The 16,646-nt window shown below is 40.8% G+C and overlaps 1 protein-coding gene across 1 annotated transcript in view; it reads left to right on the top strand.

Annotated features, from left to right (window-relative positions):
* Positions 1-13,872, top strand: part of CLTA (clathrin light chain A) — a 15,315-nt gene extending 1,443 nt beyond the window's left edge. The window contains exons 2-7 of the mRNA XM_018085876.1: positions 6,282-6,333; positions 8,228-8,345; positions 9,668-9,779; positions 11,124-11,177; positions 12,368-12,403; positions 13,430-13,872. Of these exons, the coding sequence (XP_017941365.1) occupies positions 6,282-6,333; positions 8,228-8,345; positions 9,668-9,779; positions 11,124-11,177; positions 12,368-12,403; positions 13,430-13,601 (544 nt within the window). The 3' untranslated portion in view covers positions 13,602-13,872. The remainder of the gene's footprint in view (positions 1-6,281; positions 6,334-8,227; positions 8,346-9,667; positions 9,780-11,123; positions 11,178-12,367; positions 12,404-13,429) is intronic.
* Positions 13,873-16,646: the final 2,774 nt, after the last annotated feature.

Raw genomic sequence — 16,646 nt, forward strand, 5'->3', positions numbered from 1 at the left:
GTTTGTATCTCTTGGAGATGCCCGAGGTGTATCCCGATGAGAACGGCGCTGATCTCTAATCCAGGAGCCTGCCTGAAGGGAAGGGCCGCTGAAAGCAGAATAAATCTGCCCCTTGGGTTTCTTGTCTTCAGAGGGATTTATCTTAGTCTTAAAGTATGAGAGCAATTAAGCTAATGTTTAATTTTTGTAAACCTTTAGCCTTTGTTCCTTGGTAACCTTTGTACTGAATGTGACAAACCTGACACTGCAGAACCCTCGTTCAGAGGAGGGAACTACAGATCAGCGTGTTTCCAGTTAGTCTAATGGTAGCCAGAGCAGCCCTGAATAAACACTTATCATTATGAAAGGTTTTAACTGAAGTCTGACTGGAAAGGAGTTGATGTTCCAGCACTCTTCTGCTTATCACTAGGTCCACAGGAACATATTTGTTCTCGTATGACGTTCCTTTCTCGCGGCAGGAGGATGCCACTCTGATTCTTCAAAATAAGTTGAATAACTTTGCTCTCCAGTTCCCTGTCAGAACATCTTTAGAACGAAGTCTTCATTTTGCAGCCTGGTTTCTGAAATTAACAGTGTATCTTATGTTTGAGGATGCAGATTTATAGTATCTCTTGGAATAAAGCTTAACTAGATAAACTGAGTAATGGAGACCTGCTGCTTCCAGTGCTTATTTAGTGGTAGCACTGCCCTTAAGACCAGCTCATTCCTGAAGTCCAAAACATATGGCTTACATACTTCCTGTGAAAAAGGGTGTTTACCGGGGAGTAACTTGCTCCAGCACTAGAACATGAGGATAATTGTTATCAGACCACCATCCTGTTTTGGTATCAAACATAATTTGACTTCCTTTATTCTATGTGTAGTGCAGAAACAGACACAGTGGACACTTTGCTTCTTACTTTCAAAAGCCTTAGACAAACATTATGCCTAACAGTGGCTTTATGTTCCAAACAGTCTATGGAACATTAAAGTAACTGTTGGGGAACCAATTTCTTTGAAGAAGGTTCTGTCATTGATCGTTCTCACAAAGTGCTAGGACCAGCAAGAGGCATTCCTGCTCTACATGCATTCAGCGTGACTGTTGCAGAGTATTTCCTTGTGAAAAAGTCAATCTGTTAAATGCTTCTAGATTGAATTGATATCTAAAAGTAGTTCTTAAGCTGCTTTTCAAGAGATTTTTTTGTCAAGTCACGTCAATTGATTTGTCATGAAAGGCAGAAGTGTTATTGGAGAGCTTTCTCTAGAAAGAGGTTCATAAAATAATAAATATGATAATATGATCTCAGGATCTGGGAAGTCTGTGTGTGAGCTTTATGTCATCTTTCCTTGTATGCACTACGGTTGCATTTGAGCTTTGGCCTGTTAAATAGGCATGGGAGACGGTGCTTGTGGACTTTTGACGGTCCTGTTTTTTAACAGAAGGTTGATTTGTTGACTGTCAGAGCCTGTACTCTCTCCCTCCGTGTTAAAAGGCGCAGCAGACTGCAGCCATGCAAAATGTACTGGTTCAGTCATGGTGTCAAATGATCTGATGGCTTCTGTTGCCATTTATGTTAGAGATTTCCTATCATCTGATCAGTACCTTAATAAATATCAGGCAGTTGTAGTCTCTAGTGCATATTAGCTTATTAAGCTGTTTTGTAATTAAATAGGTGAATGCAAATTTCTTCTTGAAACAATACTAATTCTTACGTCAACGCTTAAGGGTCGTGATCAGGGATTTGTGGATTTACTTTTTTTAACCGTAACCTTTTTTGAACTCCTTGGTCACAGGTCAGTTGGATAAGTTTTCTTTCAAATACTGGGCCAAAAGTAATAAATGTCTTGGGCAGCTCTCGACTGAAGTTTGAAGATCTTAACTTCAAAATATTGTGACAAGCAATCACCAGCTTCTTGACATACACTTTTTAAGAATCAGTGTCTCATCAACAAACAGGTTTTAATTTAAGTCTCTTAATAAATGATTAGATAAATACATGGACAGGAGCTTCATGGAGTGTTAATGTCAGTATTGAGAATTCTGTTACTTGTCATAATGGTGGATACTGGGTGAGTGTGGGGGGAATGGCAGAGCGTCGCCAGGCTCGTGTGTCTCACACAGCATCACTTCATGTTGCCATGGTCAGGGTTGGAATAGTGGCCTGATCCAGTAGGCCTTTCGTTATGTGGAGAGCTGTCCTGTTCAAGCTTCCTGGACATGTGAAAAACTAATTTCCCGTGAAAGATGAAGCATAACCACTGCTTCAGAAAGCAGGAAGTGCTGTATGAATCAAATAATACAGTGCTGTTATCTAGTCATTAGTAACTTGATGTCTCATGAGATTTCAGTGGTAAATCAATGTTTACATATATTTACAGTCAAATTCTTAATTTCTCTCCAGTCTGACAATACTAGGTCTTCAGGTTATATCAGTTCACTTGCTATGTTCTCTGAGCAGGAGAGAGTGAGTTCAAGTGGAAATGTGTGGCTTCTAGGTCCTGTATGTCGATACAAAAACCTTGTGACAGTTTATTGAGTAGCTTCCCATGGAAAATTTCATTCAAAGACAAGAAGTTATATATGTCAACAATTATGCAAACACACACAAGTTATATGTAGGCTGAGTAGTCTCATTGCCTTCACATTTTTAAACTCTGTTAGTTTTATATGAACTTGACTGAATGACATTTCTCCATCTACCGAAGACATTCATGAGGCTCTAGCAATTAAGAAACTTAATTGTGTTTTGTGTTTGTCAAGAAACTGCGTATAATAGCATTTCAGGAAGTGAATATCAATTTAATTGAAAATTATTTGGCAAAGAATTTATTCCTCCTGTCTCTGTAATTAGCACCACAGACAAAACGAGTTACTTCTCTGTGACTACTGATATTTTTTCTTAATCTTTTGAACAGCCATTGTTCTAGGTTTTGCTGTGCAATCAGCGTCTGATACTTCAGAGCACCATAAGGCAGCACCAAGAAACGTGTAATGAAGGAATGGTATCTGTTTAAGTTGTATTAGTGATGCTGCGTTATTTATTATGAAACTCAGGGCGGAAAAACCCAACCTTTGGTTTGCAAGAGAATACTACATCTACTGGGAGATTACAGAAGCTGTTATGGCACAGTGTTAATGCAGGTGTGGTTTAGTGCTTGTTTATTGATTATCGTGAAAATGAGGGAACTCTAATGGGTTTTGATATGACAGCAGGTTAGAACTAAAACACAGGAAAGAAGCACTCTTCCTAAGCTGCTTAGCTTTATTTTGCACATAGGCAGGCGAGTGAGTTATGTATAGAAAAACTATTTCTTCCCCAGGTTCTTGCGTATCTAAACAAAAACTTTGTAGAAAAGTCTACTTTCTTATTGTCTTACGGTTGAGGGGTAGGTAAAGGGGAAGCATGACTGTGCCCAGAAGAAAAAGGATGGGAAAGTAGACCTTGAGTGGTGACGTTACTTAACCTTATGTCAGAATATATTACGCTTGGTTATGTTCTTCTGTTGCTTTAACTACAGCTACTAGTTCACTGAAAGTAGCAATGAAGAAGTAGAACACTTACTGCTTAAAAGAGATGCTGAAGATTACTCATTAAAAGTACTTCTATTTTAAAAGAGCACAAGAAAAGTGTTTCAGTTGTTTGCAAATCCCTGCCTCTGACTCTTCTGATAACAGTCCTCTTGTGCATTGAGAGTAAGACTTCAGAGAAGCAGGTGAACAAGGCTTAGCAAACTTCCTTTTGGCCTAGTGGTACTGAATGGTATTAATGCATGTGGTAGCCTTCACAGTAGTTGATCCTCATTATTATAAGGCTCTGAGGCCATAAATTGACTTCTAGGACTGAAGTGACAAAATGGTTGTTGTATTTATCTTCAAACTACCCAGCCCTTTCTTTTGTAAACTGCAGTAAATGTGGAAGGCCCTGGTGCTAGCTTTGTGTTTCTGGCATGCTTGGGGGTTGCATCTGTCCTGTGAATCCAAGGTAGATGGTATGACTTATCCTCTCCAAACCCTTCCAGACTCTAAAAAATATCTGGGTTGCTGTGTGAAAGTTCACTATTACCCTACTGTCAGCACGTGTTACAGAACTGTGGGTGTTTGGACATGTTCATTGGGACAGTGTCCTTAGAAATAAAGCTTTATCTTAAGTTCAGAAGCAAGCAACAAGGAATATTGATCATTACTTAGAAAGGGATAGTTCTAAATGTGGAATGTTAACTTCAGGAGCTTCAAGGTGCAATACTGTGATAGAATTGAATGAACTCTGAAGCCAGTAGAGGGGTCTCGTTGTTCAGGGCCGATGAAAATGTCATGATGGCAGTACCAGTATTCAGAGTTTTTCTGCAGGAAGTCAGTTATGAAATTGCACAAAAATATCTGATACACAACTGGCATTAGTTATTCATATGAAGGCTGGCAAACAGATAGCTTTTCTAGACTTCATACTTAGTTAAACAAGCACTGAGACTGGAGAGCTGAAATGAAGGGATGTTTGACTATTGATCTCGTCCCAATTACCATACTTGTATTGCCATATGACAGCATGCTGGTACAGTTCCATTTCCTCTTCTGCTTGCAGTATGCTCAGTCAGCATGCTGACTCTGCATGTTACTCACAAGTTCTAGGGAGCTCAAAACAGACGGGAAGTTTGTTCTAATACTTTTGGTGCCTCTGACCTGGTTACCCTCTGGAGACAGCTCAGTGCTAGTTAGTGGCTGTTTCTGTGCAGAAGAAAAATGACCTTAAGACAAACTGTCTGTTTCATCTGAGCTGCAGCCCTTGGCAATGATGTTGTTCCTTTTACCTCAGTCTACCAGCCTGAGTAGTGAAGACCGTAATGAGTGTCTGTTGGTGTGACAAGAAAACTTCATTGTATTACCACTGTTCCTGGAAGCATCTTCAAAACTTAAAAGCCCTCTTGCCTAGCTGGTGATTTTTGTCTTCAGAAAGGCTCCTGTACCTTGCAGAGGAGTAGCAATCAGACAAAGTAGTGACCATCTTTGAGATATAGGAGGCTGGTTATAAAATACTAGGTTCTCTGAAAATAACTGAAAAGCTAATTTTTGTTAACTTGAGTCTTTCTCTACGGAAGTTAGTAACTATGTATCTTCCAACTTAACTGCCATTCTTGAACTGATGAGTTTACAGTCCTCTACCTAGCACAGTTAATGATTGCTATTCATGGCTCAGGGATAAAGACTTAAAATACTTGCGTACTTCCCCGGTAAGGGAGTATGAAGAGCTTCTTGTGTGCCATTAACACTGGTAGCATGAAACTGGTACACCCCTAGCCATAAAGAAATAAAAGATACAGCAGCATAATGCTCTTAGTTTTACGTGGGTCTGCTATCTGTTTTTAAGAAGATGGTGCAAAATAACTTAATATTTCTGCTTACTGTAGTGTGGGCTTGGTACAGTCACTTCTTTCACTGAAGGGTGTATTAAGATGGTGGAAACAGTTCTGTGTGATAAGCTTATCCATGGTGGCATTACGGGTGAGAGATACTTGGTGTATCATGCAGGCAGATGTTATGTGATGCTGCTCCAGAGAGATGCCCTCCTGAGATTTAGCAGTTCTTGAAAATCTTGGTGTATTTTGCGTAGTCCAGAGATTTAAATAGTTTCACAAACTTAGAAGTTTATCTCACAAGTGACACGTGTTCCCTTTGTCTGTGTTTTAATAAGGTGAAATTTTAAGGTTCTGTAGCTTATCAGTTCCTGAGGCTCAATTGCCACTGTCACTTCAGGGATAACAATGCTGCAGCTGAAGTAGGAAGCTACCAAGCACGTCATCACAGATGGTAGCAGAGACATGACTGCTAGGAATGTTAGCTATATCTTTTGAGCTGATTAGGACGTAACCAGACTAGGATAAGAATTACTGAGTGTTGGCTGCCAGATTATCAGTCTTCCAAGTAGACACTGAAACAGGGACAGTCATCCATTTTAACTTTGGAACAGTTGTACAGCAGTCAGCTTCTAAGACTGGGAGGAGAAAGTGGGAGTATCTTTGGAACACTGAAGCGGCTTCTCAGCAGTATCAGCTCTACTGTTTATACAGTTTGAAGCAGGAACTTATGGTGAAGAAATGCCCTCATATTACTGGTTCTGCAAAATAATGGCCCACCTGTTTTTTCATGCCTGTCCAGAAAAGTGCAGGGAAAAAGAAGTGTCCTGTAGGGTATCAAGGAACACTCATTTTCACAACTCTCACATTAGATACTCTAGTAAAGCTTTTCATACAAGTTACTGAAATCAGTAAATCTGGCTGTTCTGTCTTTTCTCAAATGACTAAACGAGTCACCTCTTTGCAGATGCTGTTGATGGAGTGGTTAACGGGGATGTCTCTCAGGTAAGATAGAAGTATTCTGTGCTGAGAATGTACTGTTCTACTCTGAGAACTTTATCTTAATATAGACTAATTTAAGTTAATATAGACTTTAACTTAATGTAGACTTCCCGTTTATTATCTCTAATGTGCTTTTGTCTCATCTCTGAAAAGGAACTTCTAGTAGCTCATCTCATAAAGTTGTCAGTGCTCTTAATATGCCCCTCTTCTGAACTTGGACTGCTGCTTTAAGTTGCCTCTATTTTGAATTGTGGTTTAGTAGTACACAAGCACTGTAAAGCAGGCTGACAGGCTCTGTGATATGGCTTCACATTGACTCGCCACTGATAAGCTAAAAGCATGCTCTGATTACCTAGTTTAAGGCAGAGTTTTCAGATTTGCTTGCTCTTTAAAGATAATTCATGCATCCTGGTTGCCTTATTGAGATTGGTCTTACAAGGAGCTGACTGAAAACATTACTTATTTCTTAGTGACATAGAGTTGCATGAAATTAAGCTGGTGGCTAAATAGCTCAATCAGAATATGAAAGCATGTTGGACAGCCATGGTAATGACAATAGGAGGAGATACCTGCTTTATTAGTGTCAGGGAGGAATGAGGCATGCTAAGGCAATCACTGTGTTGTAACTGAATTTCACGCCAGTTTGTCCAAGGCATTGTCATTGCCTGGTGTCACAGTTGGCTGGTTAGCCCTGATTAAATGAATGCTTGGGGAGGAAGCAACATATGAGCTACTTACTTCTCCTTGGAGTTCTCAGTGAATGCGGAGCTCTGTGGAGACACAAACCACTTTCACTGCTGCTAATATTTTTATATCCTCAGCATTGCTGTGAGATTGATGGGAAAATTGTATTTTATTGGCCCTTTGTACTTCCTTATACAACAGAGGGTAGATTAAATACCTTGATTTTGTGTTTGAAATTCTAAGAGACCAGTTGCTTTGGTTGATAGAGCTTCCTCTTTATGAGGAAAAATGGACTGAATGGTCTATACATAACTTTTGTTTTAGCTTTGCAGCTGGCCAGTATATTTTGCTTTGGGTGGAATATTAAGCTTGGTGGTGTTGCACCAGGCTAGCTCCTTCTCTTTGCATTATTCCTTCATTGAGGACTACAGGAGGTCCAAAGAGGGGCAAGGCACAGCCAAATAAATCTGTGGTTAACTGCAGTCAGTCTGGTACTCTGAGGAGAGATGTTTCTTAGCTCTGTTAAGGGTAGGATGAAGCGATAGAAATTGTTAAACTTGTAGTATCCTCTATAGCAAATAGCACAATATTGATTAGCTTTGTGAATTCAGTGTACTAATGATAGCACTATTCATTGCAAGTGTTTGAGCTGTTATATAGTAAAAAGTATGCTAGTACTCACCCTGTTTTGATGCTTAAATAATGAAATACCTCTAGTGTTATAAGCTGCACACAGCAATCCAGATTTTGTGATGTGTCTGTTAGGTTTACAAATGTCTCTGATGCAGACAAGTAAGTTGCAGAGAATGTTTTAAACTCCTATGCACAAAATAATAAAAAAATTACTTTCACAGTAAAAATTTAAGGTGAAATGAACTTGGATAATATCTAGGCTTACAACTGTATAGTAAGGCTCTAGGCATTGTCTTCTGTGTTCTTCAGGCTTAGTGCTCTGCCACTAAGTACATGTGGTGCTTGTCTTGCCAGTCATCCTGAATTTTTGTTTGATTTCTAGAGACAGTCCTGTATTAATTTCCTTCAGTCCTGATGTAATTTGTGGCAAGACGTTTTTCCTATTAATGGTGGAAGCGTGTTATAACGTCAGATGAATGGGCTCAGTTCAAACAGAGACTAATTTTGCGTAGCTTCTAGGCAGTTATCTGAAATATTCAGTTGTCATGTGTAAATGACTGTACTGTTCCTTTTCTCTGAGGAGACTAATGGTCCTACAAACTGCTATGCTGCCATATCCCAAGCAGATCGACTGCAGTCAGAACCAGAAAGTATTCGTAAGTGGAGAGAAGAGCAAAAGGAACGCCTGGAGCAACTTGGTAAGGAAGGTATTTGTGAGTAACTTAGTGTCAGCTGCTCTCAGGCCGAGAGAGTTGGGGTTGTTCACCTTGGAGAAGGCTCTGGGGAGAATTTAAAGCAGCCTTCCAGTACCTAAAGTGGACTGACAGGAGAGTGGCAGAGGGACTTTTTACCATTTAATAATGGCTTTAAACTGAAAGAGGACAGTTTTGGATTAGCTATTAGGAAGAAATCCTTTACTGTGAGAGTGGTGAGGCACTGGCACAGGTTGCCCAGAGAAGCTCTGGATGCCCCATCCTAGGCTGAAAGGGACTTCGAGCAGTCTGGTCTAGTGGAAGGTGTCACTGCCGTGGCAGGGGACTTAGAACTAGATGATCCTTAAGGCCTCTTCCAACCCAAGCCATTCTGTGATTCTTAAGCAGTGGATTTCTCAGCTGTGGCTCTGCCTCTTCCAAGTCTTAACATGCCTCTTGAGTTTGAGCAGCAAGTCTGGATGAGTGTTCCAGCAAGCAGACTTAATACTGGTGTGGAAGTCAGCAAGCGAGTGGCTCTCTGAACCTGTACTTACAGATAAGCTGACAGAAAATGAACAGCTTTTGTAAGTAAAACAAGATAATAATAATAATAAATAAATACTGCAGTCCTCAGTACTTTTTTCCGAAGTATAAAGATTGCTTATTTTGTAATTGCTGAGGCCATCTGTTGCCACATGGATCTTAATCTAATAGCTAAATTAAGACAGTAGTGGATTATTAACTAAACTAAATGCAGTGGTACCTACCCATCCACAGCATCTAAGAGCCTATAAACTTATATGCTTTTCACTTGCATTGTGGAAGAGCCTTTGCTTGAAATTGTTAGGATAGAAACTTCTGTAAAATGTGGTTCTGGACAGAGCTGACCCTGTTGATTCTCTTTTGGGCTAGTTACAGCAGATGAGCTTGTCTTGAACTGTAGGTTGTTGTAAAAGTATGCTGAGTGCCAGATTCCCTCACTTAGTCTAAAGTGACAGAGTTTGATGAGATTTGTTCTCATACTGGCATAGCAAGGTTTGAGCAGTCTGCAGACCAACAGACTTACTGAATCTGAACTAGTCTACAAATACAACACTATCCTGAACTGAAGTGGACTGTCCCAGTTATGCAGCACAGGAATTCTGTTTAGCTAATCCTTTGAATGTTCATTGTATTTAGAATTCTCATAGCATAAATCAGGAAATCTCCTTACCTTTATCTGAGTAGATGAAGCAACTGTCTGGAGTGCATCCTGAGCCATCATTTGATATGTTAATTATTTATGTCTGGAAAAAACACGACTGACAAATCAATTCTTAAATCTTCAGATGCAAACTCACGAAAGCAGGAAGCAGAATGGAAAGAGAAAGCAATAAAGGAGTTGGAAGAGTGGTATGCAAGGCAAGATGAAAAGCTTGAGAAGACAAAAGCCAGTAACAGGTAAAGTTTGTCCAGCCGTTGGAAGAGCCATTACAGTACTGGAGGTGAAAATAGCTGGGGAGGGAGGTTAGAATACTTCTGGTATGTCTTAAGGCACTAGTCCTTTGGATCATTAAAATAAACACTCCTACTAACTATCTTTTTAAGTTTTTTTAAGGAATCTAGATTAAATGTCCAAGAATAGCAAGAGGAGGCATTAAGAATGATCCAGAATCACTCTATCCACTTGTTGGCATGCTCCTAGCTGCACAGGACTTCAGTGATTTCAGCATTTACCTACCCCGAGACCAGCATTCTTATTGCCATCTGTAGAACACGTAGAAATGGGGTTCTAGTTAGACATTGCTACAAATTATTTATAGGTTAAAACCTTTTGCCGCTCCTTTTGGAAGTGTTTCAGAAATACTGCGAGTCAGTTCTACTAGTGAAAAACTAAATGCTGACTGTGTCTGCGGTGGTTTGAATTGTCTAATTATGGGCCCTGTGGCAGAAACTAATGACTTGGCTGCTGGTCCAGTAAGCTCTTACACTATCTGAGGTTCCCTGTGGAATTTTGACTTCAAGCCTACATAAAGGTAAATGTGATAGTACCGATGTAACACCACTTAGATTTCTACTTCATTCTGTCCAGGTAGTCATCAGGACTGCTTTATACTTTGGGAACTCACAGACTTCAAGATGGACTGCTGTTTTGTTTGTTTGTTTGGAGTTTTTTTTGAAACACCATTTTTCTTTGAAAATAGCCATCAGGGTTGTCTTTAGTAAGTGGAGTCCTAGGTAGACTACTCTTCTTTCTAAAGGAAGAAAGGAGGCTTACACTGCCTACAGAATTATGGCTTTGCCACTTCCATTCACTGAGGAATCCACTATCTTTTTGTTGGGCCAAGAAAGGGAAACAGGATTGGTACTTTTCTAGTTGGTGGCCAGAGCTCATGATACCCCCACAGCTTTATTATGGCCAATGTTTGAGTACAGGATATGGAATCTGGAGCAGGGCCCATTAAACAAGTGTTGTGCAGTGTTTGGCGTTCTCATGAGCCTGGTGAGATCTCTTGCCTGATGGTAGTTTCTGTTCACTGGAAGTAGTCTAATGCTAGCATTGGAGCTCTAGTCCTCAACTAGCTGGTCCACACTTCTAGGATGTAGCAGAACTTTTGTGTTGCCCCTCTGATCAATGGCTTAATTAATATATTCCATGTGGTAACTGCTTTCCTGTTACAGTAAGTCTAGGTGATGCAAGGTTAATGTGCTTGTTAAAACTGCCTTCAGCTGTGTTCTGTACTTCTCATCCTTATTTCTTTTCTCCTGCCTGCTTGCCTGCCTGTTGGACTACTTGCTACCTAGGGTGGCAGATGAAGCTTTCTACAAACAACCCTTCGCTGACGTGATTGGTTATGTGTATGTTGCTTAACTACTAATTCTGTTTGCTAGTCAACGAGATACTAAGGAGGATCAGAAGTAGTGCTGAGTGTCTTAAGGTGAATTCTGAATATTTCAGGGCAGTACAAGCTCATATAAGTAAATAGCCTTTACTTTTTGGACCGACTCTGATCTGCAGTATTAAGTGCAGTTCTCTTGTATGCGCTGCACAAAGTAGCACTTTCAGATTGAGTCTTGTAGTATACATACCACTGGAATTTTGGTAATGACATAGGGGTTTACAGTTGGTTCCAGGCCAGTGAACACTGCTTAGCAAGGTGCTTTGCTGGGTATGTGGGTTAGGGACTACAGTTTCACATGGATGCTGTATTTAGTCCTTCAACAGAAAAGCAGTGTTTAAATCTGTAATAGGCATTTGCCTACATAATCAGAAAAATACTCAAGCAGTGCTTGCACATAAAGCTCTGTAAGCCAAGGAAAGTAGAAAGGAATCACCTGACGTAAATCAGGGTAGAAGAGGTGTGTGCATGTAGAAATAGGGGGGACTGTTAAGAGAACAGATGAAAAGTACAAGAAGGTGGTATTGGAAAATCAGCAAAAGCTGCTCAGAAGACATTTAGGAGCAGCTCTGTGTAGATGTTTTGCCAGCCTAATGGGTCAATAAGAACACAGCCATGACTTTCAAGCCCCAGTGAGTATGCTTGTTTCCAAGGGGTAGAAGGAATGCAGTGGTCATTGGCTTGTTCATGTATTTTAATTTCTTCCTTTAATTTGTAGACTTGAATTAAAAGATGGACGTCACAGATTGTAAGGTGACACCTTTAGAAGGTGTACTGGTGAGCCATGTTGTGGCTTTGACTGGATTAATATTGAAGGTTCAGTGTGGAATTCATTAGCTAACTGTGGGTGGATGTAAACCAAGACTTGTGAAATGATGGACTTACAGGTGGTGTTTAACTTTTCTGAAGTCTCCTGGAGTTGATTTTGTTAGTTTTTTTTTTTTTTTCAGTAAAACCCTTATTTTCATATGTCCAATGCAAATGTGCAGTGTAATGCTGCATAATAAAACTGGCTGCCTGTTTCCTGAATGTAGGCTAAGCTACTAGTGCATGTTCAGCCAGCTAATCATCTGCATTAAACTCATTCTCATTTTCTATATCTGACTTAAACTTTCTCTCCTTGTTTCTTTTCTTCTCTTCACCTTTAAGCACAAACATAAATCATCCTTGCTACAGCCTAGAACAGTTAAGTAAAAAAATCTTCACTGCCCCTTAAAAGTGTCATGTCACATAAAGTAGCAGTGTTGTAGTGATCCTTGTCTTCAGTGGTGTCTGTAACCTTATCATCCCTGTGAATAGTGCTGAACCCTCATGGGAAAGTCATTTTCACTGCTTTCTCTGTACTGCTTGTTGGAGTAGATGGATTTGGTTTGATCTCTTGATGCTTATTGCTCTTGCACTCAGGCAGCTACCAGGGCCCCACAGTTCACGTAAACTAGATGCTGGAGTGTTATCCCTGTGTTGAAGCAATGCTATTGGCAGCATAGAAATGCTAAAATAATACAGCTGGAAGCCACTGACACTAACCTGTATATAATATACAAAACCTCCTTAGAGTCTCCGTAGGGTGAGAGGAGTGGAAATGTATTTATTCTGTGAGCTGACCTCAAACGAGTCATCTCCTCTGCCAAAATACACCGTAGTCTATAGCACTCACAAGCATGGGATTCATAACAAATTTCTTATGATTCATGCTGCTTCACTGCAGCATTGGGAATCATCAGCAGATAGTTTTATGATGGCCTGTAGGCCTTGGGGCTGATTTAAATCCTCAAATGGAATCTATTTTAAGTTATGCTCGCAGGCAGTTGTAAATTTCCAGTTGGCAAATGTCCAGTATAAGCCATCAAGTGGCAGGGTCTTAACTAGTTAAGACCTGGGCATTTTACCATAAATAAAATGCCTACATAGAAGTACCTTACCTCCTGGCACTTTGTGTGGCGACTCCTTAGGCAAAGACTCAATAACTGTTCTTAAAACCAAACACCTGTATTCCAACATTTTACACAGCAAACTTCAGCACTGCTTGTGCATAGCATACTATTGCAATCTACTTTCATCTCCAGGATTGGGGCAGTGGGATCTTAAGTGGCCATAATGTCCACAAACAGCTGTCAGGTCACATTCTTATGAAAGAAACTGCATCCTGTAAGAGGGAAGGAGAGTCTTATATGCTGGGCATTAACACAAAGTGCATTGCATTGCTTTTAGGGCAGCTGAAGAAGCCTTTGTGAATGATGCAGAAGACGTTTTTCCGGGCACTGAGTGGGAACGTGTGGCTCAGCTCTGTGACTTTAATCCCAAGTCTAGTAAGCAGGCAAAAGATGTGTCCCGCATGCGTTCAGTCCTCATCTCACTCAAGCAGGCTCCGCTGGTTCGCTGAAGCAAAGCTCAATGGAAACACTACAAATGCAATATCTTAACCTTACTCAGAGAAGCTATGTTTGCAGTAATTTGATTAATTGTTTCAATGTGTTTTTTTGGACAACATCATGATGTATCTAGATCTGATCATTGTTTGATTGCATGTTCTTCCCAATGTTTCCTTTCTGTGTCTGAAATGGGAGAACCTCCAAAATGTAGTCTCTGTGCTGTTGTGCACTGAGGTGTCACTTCCCACATTATTGATATTAAAGATCTGTTAAACAGCAAAATGTGTTGTGGACTTTGGATGAATCAAGGTGGTGTCCTGCTCCCTTTTGACAGATGGTGTTTGAATTGGGTGTGAGCAAACATTTCTCATAATGGCTAGTGATTTCACCTTGTTGCTGACTAGTCCAGACAGCAGTGCTCCTGGTCTCTGCGAGGCTGTCCTGCTTGTTTCATTAAGCTTTCTTAAAGCTCTTGAGGGCTTTAGTTTAAAAACTGCTCCCCTATCCAATTTATCACACTAGATAAAAGCTCTAGGAAACTGCAGCAGCAGGCTTGTTAAGGAGCTTATCTCTCTTCCAGTGGAACTGAGGACACTGACTTCTGCAGGTAAGCAGTTCTGTGTAGTTTTCTGCTGTCACTCTGGCTGCCCATCTTAGTCTCAACATACAGTACAGGGCACTGAGTAGTTTAAAGCTTTTGATATTCTACTGCATATTCTGTTCTGCTAGGTATTCAGTGCAAAAGATCTGTTGTGCAGAGGCTGCTTGGATGTTTTTGAACTGTCTTTGTCCTTACTAACTTTTGCAGAGACTTTCTCCCACCAGGGTGGTGAACTGGAGAGCTGGAGAGCAAGAGAAGGGAAGGCTTGCTCTTACTGCTGTTCGTCTGCGGGTTGGAGCTCTGTCTGCCAAGGTGGTTGAATCTGAAAAAAACCATTCCAGAAAATCACTGTTCTGCTTCCTTGGGTCACCCTGCATTCACAGGGACTGTATTCCAGCCTTGCTCTGTTAAGGCTTACCTTAGTTGTCTCTCCTGTCAGAATAATTTGTTCAGTCTCATATATTATTCCACCATTTTTATCAAAGACACAGGATCTTAACTACTGTGTAGCGTAATTGCTTTAATCCCTTTTACACACAAGCTGGAAGGTTGGTCCAGGCAGCTTGAAAAGGGTTGCAGATGCAGACTAAAATGTACTAACTGTCTTACTAGCAGCTGTCCCCCTTTGGTGGGTAAGATAGAGAATAAATGGTTTCCTGTTGGGCTTCAGAAGTTAAGCTGTACCTTACTGTTGTTTGTAGTGCCTGGAGCTACTTTCATCTTTGCAAGTGTATTCACATGCCGCTGATGAGTGGTGATGAGAATGGTAGTCTGGAACTACCTGCTGTAATCTGCTGCTGACGACAGGTCTGGAAGCTTGATGATTCCATGGAATATATTAAAGCAGGAAGATATTTTCTGAACTGCGCACGGATATCACAGGTGAGTCTAATAGGACTGAAACACAGAGCAAGTCCACTGCTAGCCTTGACTAATGCTGGCACCTTGACTGAAAACTTCCTTTCTTCTGCTGACTCCAAGGCTCTAAAAACAACGGCTTTCAAAATGAATTGATAATCTAATAAAGAAAACTCCATTACGTGAAATTCAGGGTCTTAAAAGTGTTAATATGAATTTAGTAGGATTTGAAAAATGAACATATTAGAGAGGTTTCTGCACACTTAATTATGGAATTTATTGATCATCACATTGCCCTGTCTTACAGGACATTTTATGTGGCTATAGGCATGGCTTTGAGCTGCAATCCAAGAAAATAGGCAAAGACTCAAATCCAAGGCCAAAGCAATATTAGAGCAATATTACAGCAATATTAAAGGAGTATTTTATAAGCTGGCTTTCCAGAGGCTAAGAATATCTTTGCAGTTTTTTTATGTATTTCGTCTAGCTGGAACACTTAAAAGGCAGCTCTGTGGGTTTGGGTTACTTCCTCTAGCTCTTGTGCTGAGATTTTGTAGATTACCTTTTCTGCCTTAATTTTACATTCAAGTATGCTAGCTCACTGTCTCCTTTATCAGTGCTGTTACAGAATCACAGGCTGGCTGTGGTTGGAAGGGACCTCTGGAGATCATCTGGTTCAACCCCTCTGCTCAAGCAGAACCACCTAGAGCCTGTTGCCCAGGACCATGTCCAGACAGCTGCTGAAGATCTCCCAAGAAGCAAAACTCCATCATTTCTCTGGGCAACCTGTGCTAGTGCTTGGTCAGCCTTATAGCAAAAAAGTGTTTCCTGATGTTCAGGAGGAACTTGCATTTCAGTCTGTGCCTGTTGCCTCTCGTCCTGTCACTGGGCACCACTGAAAAGAGCCTGATTGCTCTTTGCACCCTCCCTTCAGATATTTATATGCATTGGTAAGATCCCCCTGAGCCTTCTTGTTTCCAGGCTGGACAGTCCCACCTCTCTCAGCCTTTCCTCACAGGAGAAATGCTCTAGTTGCTTTTTGTTGAACTCTTCAGTGTGTGTCTCCCTTGGGGGAGCTCAGAACTACACTCGGCACTCCTGGGGTCTGGATGTTTTCTGTGTCTGAGAGTTATTTTGGATACTTAGACCTTTGTCACAGTGAGCAGAAGAATACTCAGGGTTTATTTGGGCAAATCAAAGCCCTTGTCTGTTTTTCTGAACATTGACTTGTTTTCTTCAGAAGTCAGCATCTGTCACTTTGTTTTGTGACTTCATGTGACAGATCTGTGCTAACTCTGGCCTAACTGAGCATACTCATCCCTCTTTTTACTGGCTTTAGTTTCCCACAGTTGCTGCTTATCTCCATAGAAAATTGAGTCAGTCTGTGAAAACTGGAAGAAAACCTGGACACTTCCAATCCTTCAGATCTGCAAAGATCTCATGCAGCACTGAGAGAGAAGCTGCATACTCCTGCAACATCCTGGTATAGAACTTGCTTTGTTTAGCTTGTGATCAGGTGGCAGCCAGCAGCTAGGCAGTCTGAAATTACAATGAGCATTTGTGAAGAAGGGGGATGGAGAGGTCATGGGTTCATTAG

This window comes from Manacus vitellinus, unplaced genomic scaffold (assembly GCF_001715985.3).
Source record: "Manacus vitellinus isolate BGI_N305 unplaced genomic scaffold, ASM171598v3 scaffold_9_pilon, whole genome shotgun sequence".
Taxonomy (NCBI): Eukaryota; Metazoa; Chordata; class Aves; order Passeriformes; family Pipridae; genus Manacus; species Manacus vitellinus.